At 38.6% G+C, this 15,313-nt stretch overlaps 1 protein-coding gene across 2 annotated transcripts in view; it reads left to right on the top strand.

Annotated features, from left to right (window-relative positions):
* CORO2A (coronin 2A) overlaps nt 1-15,313 on the top strand; it is a 180,429-nt gene that overhangs the window by 92,087 nt on the left and 73,029 nt on the right. The window contains exon 1 of one of the 2 annotated variants that reach the window (XM_069106047.1): nt 12,857-13,008. The exons of the other annotated variant lie outside the window; for it this stretch is intronic. Within the exon in view, the coding sequence (XP_068962148.1) occupies nt 13,006-13,008 (3 nt within the window). The 5' untranslated portion in view covers nt 12,857-13,005. Of the gene's footprint in view, nt 1-12,856; nt 13,009-15,313 lie in introns of those variants that run through there. 2 annotated transcript variants of the gene reach the window in all.

The raw sequence follows: 15,313 nt of genomic DNA, 5'->3' as shown, positions 1-15,313 counted from the left end.
TCAAAATTATTCATTTTATATCTCACAATGCTTCTATCTCTTGTTTATTCATAAATTATTCTCCTGTCTATAAGTCTGATAGGTAATATGTTCCACGTTCTTCTAATTTACTTGTATTTCCCTTTATATCTAGGTCATATAACCATTTTGATCTTATCTTAGTAAATAGTCTAAGATATTGGTCTATACCTAGTTTCTGCTAGACTTCTTTCCACTTTTCCCAAGAATTTTTATCAAATAGTTTGCAGAGCTGAACTGAATAGGTTTTAGTGTTGGTGGGTACCAAAACAGAATCCAATTCATTGGCCCTGAATCAGGCATCACAACCCTCATGACCCACTTGACTACAAAGTAACAAAAGTTGTGCCTTCCTGAAAAACAAGCCTCCCACCACAGACTCTGTGTGAGCACCTGCAGCCTATTAGGGGGCAGAGTATATTTTTAAATCACCACGAAAAGTCCTCAAATTCACCTAGCCTTATTAAGGGGCAGGGAAGATCTTCAAGTTGCCATTACCATTACACCCCCTAAGATATTTAGGGTTAGATTTATCTTGGATACATTTATATATCTAGTTAAACATTTTATAGATGAGAAATCCAAGAACCATTGAGCTTAAGTGAACTCCCCTAGTTCACAGAGGTTTTAATAAGAGTAACAAACTTGTTTATCAAGTGCCTGTTACTGTTGAGGGTAACACTATCCTCTCTGTCACCCGGGCTCACAATCTAGGTGTCATCCTCAACGCCTCTCTCATCCTCTCCCATCCAATTCTTGTTATATCTACATAACATATCTTGTATATGCTTACTTCTTTCCTCTGACACTACCAGCATCCTGGTATCATCACCATATGCCTAAACTGTTACCATAACCTTCTGCTTGGTCTCCTTCCTTCAAGTCTTCCCCATTCCATTATGTGGTGGCCATTCACAAGTCATCTTGACCTATGTCTCTCCACTGAACTCTGATGATGCTGAAGGAAACCATGAGGCTAATGACTTTGCACAGCCCTGCCTCACTTAAATCCAATTCACTTGCTATTCAAGACATTTCCCTAATGACATCATCGGGTCCTCTTTGAGAATGAAGGATAAGCAACAACAATCAAATAGTGAATTCTTATCACCAAAGCTGAAATCTTTACCTTTATCAAACATGAGGTTACTATAATCGTTCACTATTGGATAATGTGTGTCTACTCTGTTCTGCTGATCCACATTTCTATTCCTTGGTGAGGACTAGCCAGTTTTGATAATTACTGCCATATAATACTGATTAAGACCTGGTACCATTGAACCTCCTTCCTTTACATTTTTACATTTATTCCTTTGATCTTCTTGACCTTTTGTTCTTCCAAGTTAATTTTGTTATTATCTTTTTTAGCTCAATAAAATAATTTTGGTAATTTAATTGGAATTGCACGGAATAATAAGTAGATTAGTTTATGTAGGATTGTCATTTTTATTATATTGGTTCTGCTCACCCATGATTAATTAATATTTCCCCAGTTATTTAATCTATTTGTACAAAAAGTGTTTTATATATTATGTTCATATAGTTCATGGGCTTCTTTTGGCAGGTTATACTCCCAGGTATTTTATGCTGCCTATGGTTATTTTAGATGGGGTATCTCTTACTATTTCTTCTTGCTGGGTTTGGTTGGTGATATATAGAAATGCTGATGATTTATGTGGGTTTATTTTATATCTTGCTACTTTGCAAAAATCATTAATTGTTAAATTAAAAATATTAATTGTTTCAACTAGCTTTATTCCTTCAATTTCTTTTTTTTTTTTTTTAAGCAATCAGGGTTAAGTAACTTGCTCAAGGTTACACGGCCAGGTGTTTCTGGGTAGGTGCTAAGTGTCTGAGCCCAGATTCGATCCCCAGGTTGTCCCGACACTGGAGCCAGTGCTCTTACTCGCTGTGCTACCTGGCCACCCCCCTTCAATTTCTTTTTCTTCCCTTATTGCCATTGCTAGCATTTCTAGTACAATATTGAATAATATTGGTGATAATGGGCATCCTTGTTTCATTCCTGATCATATTAGAAAAGCTTCTAGCTTATCCCCATAACAAATAATGCTTGCTGATGGATTTAGGTGGATACTACTTATCATTTTAAGGAAAAATCCATTTATATCTATGTTTTCAAGTGTTTTAAATAGGAAGAAATGTATTTTGTCAAAAGCTTTTTTTGCATCTATTGATATAATTATGACTTTTGTTGCTTTGTTATTGATATAATTAATTATGTTAATAGATTTCCTTATGTTAAACCATCCCTGCATTCCTAGTATAAATCCCACTTGCTCACAGGGTATATATAATCTTTGTAATACATTATTATAGTCTCTTTGTTAGAATTTCATTTAGGATTTTTGCATCCATATTCATAGTGAAATTGGTCTATAATTTTATTTCTCTGGTTTTGCTCTTCTTGGTTTAGGTATCAGCACCATATTTGTTTCATAAAAGGAGTTTGGTAGGAATTCTTCTTTGCCTATTATTCCAAATAATTTATTTAATATTGGAATTAATTGATCTTTGAATATTTGTTAGAATTCACTTGTAAATCCATCTGGTCCTTCTTAGGAAGCTCATTTATGGTATGTTCAATTTCTTTATCTAAAATAGGTCTATTTAGATATTCTATTTCCTCTTTGGTTAACGTAGGCAGCTCATATTTTTCTAAGTATTCTTCCATTTCACTTAGATTGTTAAATTTATTGGCAAAAATTTATTAGGCAAAATAACGCATGATAATTGCTTTGATTTCATCTTCATTAGTAGTATATTCACCCTTTTCATTTTTGATATTTAGTGGTTTGGTGTTCTCTCTTTTAAAATTAAATTAACCGATGATTTATTTATTTTTTCAAAAACCAAATCCTACTTTTATTAATTTAATGGTTTTCTTACATTCAATTTTATTAATTCATCTTTAATTTTAGGATTTCCAATTTGGTTCCAATTTTAATTGGGGATTTTTAATTAGCTCTTTTTAAAGTTTTTTAAATGCATACCCAATTTCCTTGATCTGCTGCATCTACAAATTTTTATGGAATTGAATTGAATACTGCAGGTGCATTCTTCAGGTATTGACTCTTTAATTATATGAAATACTGTGCAATAAACATTCAGAAACTGAAGTTGTTTCATGGTCTACAAAATATGCCTCTCTTTGGGTCCTCCAAAGCAATTACATAGGCAGGACTAAAGACAGCATAGGTTCATGCAAGATGCACCAAGCTTGACTTTTTCACTTTAAAAAAAAAAAGTATCATACATTTTTGTTCTGCTTCTAATACATATCAGCATGTGATGCTGGGCAAATTCCTTGCCTCTCAAGGTTCTAGGCAGTTAAGATTAGCAGCTGCAGAAAATGTGCTAATCTACCTCGAGAGAGGGAGTCTCCTCATCTGAAAGTTCCATATACCAGTGAAATCTCCGGTCCAGTCACTATTCTTATCCACTTTTTTTTTTTTTTTTTTGGTATTTGTGTAACTTTTTTTTTAGTGGCATAGGGAATTACAAGATAGGACATTGCTCTCATTTCCATTCACAGGGAAGAAAATATTTCTCAACTCTGTCTTCTTCTTACTACTTTCACTGTCACCACAGTAATTATGGCCTTCTTGACTTTGCACCTGATCTGTTATAACAGCCTCCTAACTGTTTTCCTGCCTTCAATATTCTCTCTTGCTAATTCATCCTACACAAACTGGTGGAATTATCTTCTCAAATCACAACTTTGCTCAAAAATCCTTCAATGACTTCCCATTACTTACTAAAAAAAAAAAAGTCCATACTCCTTAGACTGATATTCAGGGTCCTCCAAGGTCGCCAACCTATGTCTCCATCTTTGTTTCCCACTACTCCCCTTCACTCAGTCTATTCTCCTGCCAAACTGCATGACATCCTTCCCTGAAATAATAGCTCTCCTTTGTGTTTTTTAGTACTTAGGTCTCCTCCAGCTGGAATTACTTCCCTGTAGCTCTGTCTGTCTAATTCCTTCACATCCTTTAAGAATTAGCCTAAATGCTTCTACTCAACTAAGTTTTCTTGAGGATAAAGCTGTTTTATCTATATTTTATACCACACACACATATACGTACATCTAGCAGAGTCCTTTGTACATGGCAGGTGCTTCATAAATGTTTGCTGAATCAATGAATCCATGTCACCTCAATCATTCCTGGTTGAAAATAACTTTCCTGAAATAGAAGGGAAGGGGATAAGAGAAGGGGAGGAGTGGTAGAAGGGAGAGCAGATTGGGGGAAGGGGTAATCAGAATGGATGCAATCTTGGGGTGGAGGGAAAGGAGAGAGGGGGAGAAAATTTGGAACTCAAAATCTTGTGGAAGTGAATGTTGAAAACTAAGAATAAATTAATAGAAAGAAAATAATTTTCCTTTCTCTGAATTCCCATTGGACTTTCTACCTCTCTTACTGTACTTTCACATTCTTTTTTTATATGTTGACTTCAGTGAAGTAGAAGCTCCTTGTGGACAAGCAAACTAGGTCCTGTTCTGCTGTTACACGTGCCTCATCTTCTGTCACAGAACCTTGCACATAGCGAGGTCTCAACCAATCTCTCTTGAATTAATGAATGAAGACATCAGTACCATATTATAAACCACGAAAACTTAAACTCTTGTCCATGGTATAGGGTTATGTATAAGGAATATAGTTATGTATGGTATAGGGTATGTATAAGGAATATAGAGAAAGCTGATCAGTTTCATTCCCTCTCATTTCTATTAAGGAAGAGAAATCCAAGGCACTGAGGTGGCACAGAATTCTGGACCTGGAGTAAGGAAGACAAGTTTAAATCTGATCTCAGACTCAGACATCTACTGGCTGTGAAACCCTGGGCAAGTCACTTGACCTCTGTCTACCTCAATTTCCCCAGCTGTAAAATGGGACCTACCTAAAATAGCACCTACCTCCAAGGGTTGTTGTGAAGATCAAATGAGATAATATTTGTAAAGAACTTAGCACAGTGCCTAGCATATAGTAACTACTAAATAAATGCTTATTTCCTTATGTATTTCTCTGTAGAGACCATTTTAAAGAAATAGAATATTATTGCAACATTGGGAGAACCCACCTTCCTTTTCTGGAACCCACCTTCCTTCCAGATTCCATGAAGGCAAAGGCCAATAGAAGTCTTAGAGGTTGAGCGATAGACCATTGTGAAGGAGGAAGCATACCCTTTTAAGAAGTGTGTCCTTCATTCCATGTCACCTAGAACAAAGCCCCACATACTCTACCTTAGTTACAGTTCTGCTCCTATCCCATTTTGTGCAGCTAAAGTTTAATTCTGTCAAGATGGGATAAGGCAAGGGTGCAGCACGGTAAAATAATTATAAGGCTGTTATGTGGAACAAACTAGTTTAGTGGCTTAAATGAAATAGTATTGGATAAATGTGGCCTGATTCAGCTATTTTTGCTTTAGCCAATCAAGTAGGAATATCTGAAATCTGACTACCTGGTTATTATCATTTCTAGACATGTTCTTGCTTGAAGGGAAAATGAAATTCCAATTTGGCTTTCCTGATCTTGATCCTGACATTCAGGAGCTGATTTGAGATGCAGCTGCTGGTATTTTCCATTATATTCTGGCCGGGCTACTGTGGTGATTACTCATGAGTGGGAGATATGATAACATAAGTAGGTCTTTTGGAAAGAATTACTCATCTGTCCCCAAAGCTGCCCTCTCAGGTATGGTCTAGTTACCCTGCTATGTGAATGTGCTATGGGAGGCAGTGTGCTCCTTGGCTCTGTTGTTCCTCCCTTAAGCCCTCAAAAGGAGCTCAGGATAATTGGATTTTAAAGATCATTCAGTCCACCTTAATCATATTACACATTAAAATAGTTGAGTTTAGGAGCCGCTAGGTGGCGCAGTAAATAGAACACCAGCCCTGGAGTCAGGAGGACCTGAGTTCAAATCCAGCCTCAGACACTTAACACACACACACACACACACACACACACACACACACACACATACACACACACACACACAAAACTAGCCGTGTGACCTTGGGCAAGTCACTTAACCCCAATTGCCCTCCAAAAAGCAAAAAAAAAAAATTAGTTGAGTTTAGCACACATTTCATCAGAATGTTAAAACCAGAAGGGACCTTTGATGTCATTCAATGCATCTCTTTCATTTTACAGTTGAAGAAACTGAGACCCATAGAAAGAAAGATCATACAGGTGGCAAGTAGGAGAACCAAGATATTCAGGTCCCTTAGAGCCAAATCTAATGCCCTTTCCACTTTCCTATGTCATCCCCTTATAAGATTTAGGTCTAGAAAGGATCTTGGACATCATCTTGTTCCCTTTTATATTTTATTTTTTTTGTTTTTTTATTTTTTGGAGGGGGAAGGCGGGGCAATTGGGATTAAGTGACTTGCTCAAGGTCACACAGCTAGTAAGTGTTAAGTGTCTGAGGACAGATTTGAACTCAGGATCTCCTGACTCCAGGGCCAGTGCTCTATTCACTGCACCACCTAGCCGCCCTCTTGTTCCCTTATCTTACAGATGAGGATACAGAAGTCCAGAGATATATCATGACTTATATGAGTAGTAAACAGAAAATCTGAGGTTTGAACCCAGATCCACTTAATCCAACCTCCCTGCCTTTTCCACTCTACCAAAAGAAGGTTTCTCTAGCCATGGCAATGGTGATACTACCACACTACTCTGTTTACAAAGAATCATGCTTCAGCTCTTCTGATGGCTGGGTTACCTCTAGAAAAAAAATGATGTGAATACTTGCTGAAAAACAATTGCCTTTCATATAGCAACTCATCTCCCTGACAAAAAAAAAAAAAAAGAAAGAAAAGTACTGACTTACAATGAATTAATTCAACCCACTTCTCCCCACTAGGATGAAAACTTCATTTTTATTCTCATTTCTTTACTAGTGGGATATAGGCATTATATTTACTGAATCAACTCTCTCTGCACAGAAGGAGAACTTCCTTTAGAAACATCTTCTGGAAAGATTTTGCAGGAATGTTGGCTTTTCTTTTTTCTTAGATAAAATGGCATAGTGCATGTTTTGATGTTCAATATTCAAATGTTTTTTTATTTTATTTTGTCTGAAATATGTTTGTTCACCAATTACAAAAATAATAAGCTATTTTTCCTGCATAGAAGACAGGGGATTAGAACAAGAGGGAATAATAGAATGGAAGGTGGTCTTCTGCGCATACTGAAGAACAGAATCCAGTGATATAATTGAAGCCCTTGTGGTGGAAGAAGCCGTTCTGGCATCCAGACTCAGTATTATAAAATACTAATGGAAAGAGCACTGACTTAGGGTCAGAAGGCTTGGGTCCAAATCCTAGTTCTCCTACTTACTCTGCAACTTTTAGCAAATCATTTCTCTGGCCTTTAGTCACTTCAACCAGAAAATTGTGGGATTGGACTTCATGATATTTGACAAGATTCTTTTAAATTGGCTCCCAACCTTCATCTTTTCCGCTCCACACAACTTCACCCTTGTTCTGCACTGACCAGTTAGAAATATGGTACCTTCAGCCCTGGGGATTCTTTCATCCAAAATGAGATTCTCAAGATAATCTACTGCTCATTGCCATAGAGGCCACATTTTTCATCCTACTAATAATAGAAATAATAACACCTTGGAGTTTTTCATCTTTCAAAAACACATCTGAATCTCTTCAATCTCTTTCTCTCTGGTTTACTTTCTGGCTCCCACTTTCAATTCTGTAGGAATGATTCCCAATTCCACATCTCCCACCCACAGAGCGGGAAGGAATGTTAAAATGTCAGATTTGGAAGGGGATCTCAGAGATCATTTGTCTAAGCGAACTTCATCATTTTATAGAAGAGGATATTAAAGTCTAGCAAGGAAAAATAACATTGTTGGTAAATTAAGAGTTTGGGCCATGTATTTCTTAAAATACACAAATTGATATGGCAGGCATTATAATTGTAGGATAGGGACTGAACATGTGATTCCACTGATGAGAATATCATTCCCAGGTGAGGAAATTCCTCCTGTCAGTGCTGGTTAGAACTTACTCTGTAACTTATTTTTTAAATTTATTTTATTTTTAATTTATGAATAAAACAAGCATTTCAGTAATGTAGTATAATAAAAAAGGATTATTGCACATGAAACTGCAAATCTATTATGTACAACTTGCTATTTCTTTTAAATATACTGTAAAATTATCTTGTAAATTTCTTCCCCCCCCCTTTTTTTCTTCCCTTCCCCCCCTGTCCTAACTGAGGTCAATGTGTCATACCCAGGGTCACACAGCAGGCAGATCATCTCAGGTCTTTCTGGCTTCCAGGCTAGCTATTATAGCTATCTACTATTCCACTGCTTCTCCGGGCTTGCCTAAAAGAGAGTTCTACAGGAAGCTTCCTATACCCTAAAGCAGATCCCTCTTATTGAGGACAGTTTTGCAGCAGAAATCCATCTACTTTTAGTTAGCCAGAACATTTCTTTCATCAGAAGGCTCATGCCCCTTGCCACATGCTAGGAGATCCTTGATGAGACCCTTGTCAGTGCCAGATAACTTAGGTGTTGCTAATGTTCTTTCCTTCCACCTGGGCTCCTAGCCAAATGAGTCACGGGCACAGAGAGGGAGAAAATGAAAGAAGAACAAGGAAGAGGAAACTTGAAAAGTCACATATGTATGCCTGAAATCTGCATTGGGGCCCCCTTTTCTAAGAATGGGAAACCAGGAATAATGGCTTATAATAATATAACAATATTATTATAAATATTATAATATTTATTTTAATTTACTTTATATTATTTTTTATAAATGGCCCAATAATTTTATTTAGTTATTTATATTTATTATAATAGATATAAAATAATAATAATACAATAATCTCCACTAATCTGATTCAGACAGACAGCATGGGGAATGAATGCCTCTGAGACATCACAAGTTTGCACCCTGGACCAATGTGGACACACCTATGAATCCTCCTGCTCACCACAATTAGGACACATGGGAGTAAAAAAAGAGAGAGAGCCTTGTTCCTCCAGGCCTCAACCAACCCTTTCCCTGCATTGATACCTCTCAACCACACAGTGCCTCACCACCATTGATAGGCCAGTCCAAGATGCATCATCTACCCCTCATTTCACTCCCTTAAATACCCTGACAGGAGAACACTGTACACAGTAACAGCCACAGTGTGCAATGACTGACTTTGATAGACTTAGCCTTTCTTAGCAATGCAGGGACTTAAAACAATTCCAAAGGACTCATGAAAGAAAACGCCATCCACATCCAGAGAAAGAACTATGGAGTCTGAATGCAGAGCGAAGCAGACTATTTTCTTTTGTTTTGTTTTGCTTTGTTTTCCTTCTCATGGTTCCTCCCATTCGTTCTAATTCTTCTATACAATGTGACTGATGTGAAAATATGTTTAATAGGAATGTATATGTAGAGCCTATATCAGGTTGCATGCTGTCTTGTGAAGGGGTAAGGGGAGGGAAGGGAGAAACTTATGGAAGTGAATGTTGAAAATTAAAAATAAATAAATTAAAATTTTAAAATATCCTGGCAGAAATGCTGGTGTAATTGGCTACCACTCAATTCTGCTTCAGGGAACATCCCCAGGGAATCTCCCAGTGCAACTTGAGGACAGTTGTCTGTATTTGCTTCCTTTTTGCTCCCCACAATGCCCTATCCTCCCTACCATACTGACACAAGTAGTCTGGGCTCTTCAACCCAACAAGAATTCATTAAGCGCCTACACTATGCAGGTTAATGTGTTAAGTTCTTCCTCTTATCCCATTGCTTTCCATGCAAGAAGAGCTGATGACTCTCTCACCCCACAAACCCTCCCTTATCTGCTCCTAGATTGATAGATTGATGGACTGTCAGAGCTGGGAGGGATCATGCTTGAAGGCATCAGGTACAACCCCCCCTTCCCCCCCATTTCACAAATGAGCAAACTGAGAAACAACAAAGGGACTTATCCAAGGTCCTGGGGGGAAGAGGAGGAGAAAGACTAGACCTTTGATTTCATCAGGATGGGAACTTTCAGTGAGGAAACTGCCTCTGCCAATGAAAATGTACGACTCTTCTGCAGCTTACTATAAATGGGAGTGTACATTTATATTGTTGCAGTCTTTCTAAGATTGTATGGTGTAAGATCTTCCCTGCCCCTAGGTCCTTTGATTGGCTTAAGTGCACCTGGAGCCTGTGCTGGGAGGCTTGTTTTTCAGGAGATACTTTGTGATTGGGCAGTGGTTCAAGAAGGTTGTTACATTCTCTGACCCAGGAGAAAGCTATATAAATCCCGATGTGAGGCTTATATTTTGAGAAGTGTTGTGTGATTTGACCAGATGAGACTCTGGGCAGCCGTTCAGAGCCACCTGGCTTTAAAAAACCCAGATGTTGATGCTTCCCTCTCTGGTAACTGACTAGGTAGGAATGTAATGGTTGGACAGTTGGAGGCTTGTATGCTTGAAATGTTTCTGTCTTGTAATTTCTCCTTGTGACCCCTGTATGCTCTGAAGTTCGGGGTGCTGACTTTTTCCCCTGAACTAGGTAAATGATAGGTTTGATTAATTAAAGCAAGATTGTTAACCCATTTTGAGTTGCTTTCCTTTAGAAAAGCAGATCTAAGAACCTGTGTTGGCAGCCACCCTGGGTATGCTGGGGTGCTTGCTGCTACACTTATAACCTTAGAGAGTCTGTTCTTCAGTCGTTCCCTATTCTTGATGACCCCATATGGGGTTTTCTTAGCAAAAATCCTGGAGTGGTTTGCCATTTCCTTCTCCAGCTCATTTTATAGATGAGGAAATGGAGACAAACAGAATTAAGTGACTTGCCCAGGGTCACACAGCTAGTAAGTGTCTAAGGCCCTTCTCCACCTAGAAAAACATTTAGAGGCAAAGTGTCTTGACTAGGGTCAGCCAGTTAGTATATGTCAGAGATGGAACTTGAACTCAGGTCTTTCTGTGTCCCAGGCTAGCTCTTTGTCCAGTACTCATGATGCTTCTTCAAAGGTCCAAGGCAATATAGCCATTTGATAGCAGTTGTCTCCAAAACTTGGGTCACCTGAATTCTGGTCTAGAACACTATAGAGTGCTCATCCTTATTCCTCTTCAAGGAAAAAAAAACATTATTTAGATTTACTAAGGAAAGAGTGTGTGTTTGTAAAGGCCAATGGATAGGAATGATGGACTTTGAATCATTTATATCACTAAAGGGTTGTGCATGCTGGGGAAAAAAAAGACAGAATTATTGACTTGGAGAAAGAGTGGTACTTAGAACAGGGATCTCCACCTGTGTGTCAGTCCTGGATTGTAGAGTGACCATCCTATTTTGCTAAAGAAAAGAACCTGGGGGCAGCTAGGTGGTGCAGTGAATAGAGCACCAGCCCTGGAGTCAGGAGGTCTTGAGTTCAAATTTGGCCTCAGACATATAACACTAGTTGTGTGACCTTGGGCAAGTCACTTAACCCCAATTGCCCTGCCTTCCCCCCTCCAAAAAGCAAAAAAAAAAAGTTTTTAGGGGCAGCTAGGTGGCTCAGTGAATAGAACACTGGGCCTGGAGTCAGGAGGACCTGAGTTCAAATTCGGCCTCACACACTTGACACACTAGCTGTGTGACCTTGGGCAAGTAACATAATCCCAATTGCCCTGCCCTCCCCCCTCCAAAAAGCTAATAATAATAATTGCTTAAAGAAAAGAACCTAGATGCAAAGAGCAAACCACAAAGCACCTTCAGAATTCCATCTATTGGAAGCTGGAAGATGCCCCCTGGGCACCATTCTGCTTCTCCCTTCATGTGCGATGCAACCTGCGGATTTGCCAAAACTTGCTTATTATCAAAACAAATAATCATAATCATAATTTGCATGTATATAATGCTTTCTTTACAATCACTCTGTGAGGTAGATATAGTGCACATATTATAATACCTAGTTTACATATGAAAGAACAGAGGCTGAGAGAATTAAAAGACCAATGATCATAATCTCATGATTGTCAGTTAGGACTTGACTGAGGTCTCTTTGATTCTCAGGCTAGTGCTCTGTCCATCATTCTGTTTGACCTATATGAACAAGAGAAGTAATCAATCAGTCAACAAGCATTTATTAAACAAGTTTCAATTAGTGGAAATAATGAATCCCCTGAAATGGTCTCATTGTTTGAATTCTCACTACTTCTTTCCATTGGGCTGCAGCCAATTACCATATTTTACATAATTAGAACTTTGAATGGTACAATATATAATATAAACATCAAGAGAAAAATACAAATATATACATAGAGACACAAAAAGAAACAGAGGAAAACAGACAGAAACATAGAGAGATACACACATTCATACAGACACAAATACAAGATATATACAGATTAGATGAAAGTAATCCCAAACAAAGCCAGGACAATTTCTGGAAGGTACAGCTTTTGGGGAACTCATTCTCCCACGGGCCCTATGCAGGCTCAAGCTTGATCATATCTATTGCCAAAACACTCCCTGTGCCTGGGCCCTATAGACCTGGGGGTTTCTGAAGGAGCTTCTTTTCCAAGCCTATTTAAGAAAGAATAAAGGAGAAAGCAGAAGAGATCTCCCAGAAGGGAAATCTGAATTGAGCACGATTGAGACCAAATCTCTGCAGTAATCTATGCTGGCAGTAGCCTTGGGCATCAGATACGAGGCTTGACAACTGTGGTGAGGCAGGTTAGTCAAACAAGGTAGAGGCAACAGATTCCTCCAAGGTCACAGGTAAACAGGCCAGGACTGAGAGCCCACACTGACACACCCACTCTGACAGACAAAGTTTCAAGTTCAAATTTCATTGTCGTTTCCTACACACCCACACACAGGCTGGGCTGGGCTCCGAGAGGAATATGTATGTTTCCAAATTGATTCCTCTTAAACTCAGGCTGTGTTATTTTCTCAGCATTTGAGAGATGGCCATGAGGTAGCAACCCAGCGATCCAAATTCTCTTCTTTCCTCGAGAACCAAAAAGATGGTAAGTCACAAGAACCCAAAGTGGTATCAGGGTGGAGGGAGGGGAAGAAGGTAGACTATCTTTAACTTTTCCAGTTGTCTGAGATTCTGTCTGACTGCCAGAGTTTCAAATGCTTGCAAGTGTCAAAGCTGATTTTGTTAACTTTTAGGCAAGCAGACACAATAGTCCAAGAACATTTAGACGGCAAGATCAAGATGTTGAAAACAATGATCATATTTTGAGTATGGTGATGGAAGTGTCCCCATGTGAAATTCTGTATTTTCATCCAGGTTAATGAGGTAGGAAACAGAGGAAGGGGAAAGTGAGCCTCTTTCCCCTTTGGTTTTTAATTCAATATAACAGTTTTAATTTAATAGTTTTAGAATTATCTGTTAAGACTAGCATTAGGAGTGAGGGAGACTCTGGGGAGGCAAAGAAGGAAACTGAACTCTAGTGCTCTATGGAGGAGGGCTCTAAACGGCGTAAGCTCAAAAACACAAAGCCATCCAGAAGTACTTAGACCCACAGTGAATTAAAGGCATTTATTAGAAATGCCTAAGAGCTACACGTCCTGAAAATATGACATCATAGAAAACACCCTGGATTTTGGATCAGAAAATTGGCGTTTGAGTAACAGCAGCTCCTTATTATCTCTGTGACCTTTGGCAAGTCAAACTTCAACTTTTCTAGTTCTAGTTTTCACTTCTATAGAATAGTGGAAGGAAGGAATGAACAGCAAGATGATTTCTAAAGTCCCATAGGTCCTAGAAATTCCAAATCTATGGGTCTCAATCTTTAGTAAAGATGACTACAAGGTGATTATTTCTATAAACAGAGAAGTGTCTTGTGAGATGCAAACTCATTTAAAAACTTGGGAGAACTTGGAAGTGATTCATTGGTTCTCCTTAGAGAGGTATTGGAAAGTTTTGAGAAGGGGCAAATGGAGCTCCTGGCTAGATCTGGAAATCTCTCATTGAATGGGATGTCTGGTAGAGTGTTGCGGAAAAGGAAGATTGGTTTGGTAAGTCATAGGGATATCTGGGGAGCAGCAGAGTCGAATGCCTGTTGCCTTATTCCTAGTGAAAGAATTGTGTTTGAATAAGGATTATAGTCACTGGAGAGTAGAAGGAATGATAGGAGTTGGTGATAATATTGTGAATTTTTCCTGTCTGGAGAGTTTGTGAATTGGCATCTGAAAATTGTATCTCCCAATGCCATATAAAGAAACAGAAGCAGATTTCAGAGAGAATTTCTGAATCAGAGGATACAGGAATCAGAGAATTTCTGCAAGTTTGAGTTTCTGCAAGGAAGGCAATGAAGTTGAATGGGGTTCCTAGAGAATAATCTCTCTGTCCTTTATCAGAATACATGCTCTTCAGGGACTACCTGCTGATTCTCTGAAATGTGTGTACTCTTTCAACTTTGCCATTGCTTAAATGGTTTATCTGGCCATCGCTTCACTGAACTTATCTGATCATTGCTTCCCTGAACTCTCCCATTTCCCAGAAGGAAAAAATGAGCTACAGCTTCACTGGGTGGAATGGGAAAGTAGTATAGGTGAGAGGTAAGGAAAACCAATGTGTAAAGGGAAGAAATAAAAGCTCATGGGTTCTTGTGTAGGAGCAAGAGTTATTTCCTTTCTTCCCCACCCTGTTGCCTGCCCATAAAATTAAATTCTTTTTTCAATGATAATTGAAGTCATCAGAGTAGGCACATTTCAGTGTAAGAACAGAGAACTGATCCAGGGCACTTTGCAATCCCAGTTAATGCTCCTTGGGGAAGAGGACTGTGTATTTAGGTACATACACTATATGCAAGGTCCCTCTGCCCTGTGTCCTGCAGAAATCTAAAGGTCCCTCTGCCCTGTGTCCTACAGAAATCTAAAGCTCCCACCAACCTCCAACCCCTATCTAGTGAGCTCTCACACTTTTCTTTTGCAGCACTTTCCCAAGTTTCTCCAGAATAACATTTCCTCTCTGTCAGCTGAATTTTTCAGAGGAAGTATGGGGTTTTCTTGCATTATTTTTAGAATAGTCATGGAATATCTCCTATGACTGCATATTTCTGGATCCTACATTTGTACCTCCCAGAGATTACATTCAAGTTCCTCTTTCGCACAATACTCAGTGAGATCATAGAATCATGGGATTTAGATCTAGCAATGTTACCTAGTAGGGCTTATCCAATTAACTATTAGCTCTCATTATCTAATACACTATAAATTCCAACCTAAGAATTCCTTAAGTTTAAGATTCTAAGCTAAGGGAAATGAATCCATTCTCTACTTTATAAACTCTTTAGGTTTTAAATTCACCTATATGTATTC

This window comes from Petaurus breviceps, unplaced genomic scaffold (assembly GCF_028583685.1).
Source record: "Petaurus breviceps papuanus isolate PSGF00001 unplaced genomic scaffold, PetGlider_PUasm1.0 138, whole genome shotgun sequence".
Classification (NCBI taxonomy): domain Eukaryota; kingdom Metazoa; phylum Chordata; class Mammalia; order Diprotodontia; family Petauridae; genus Petaurus; species Petaurus breviceps.
Note: the sequence above shows the minus strand (reverse complement) of the source record. Positions and strands in the feature narration are given on the sequence as shown.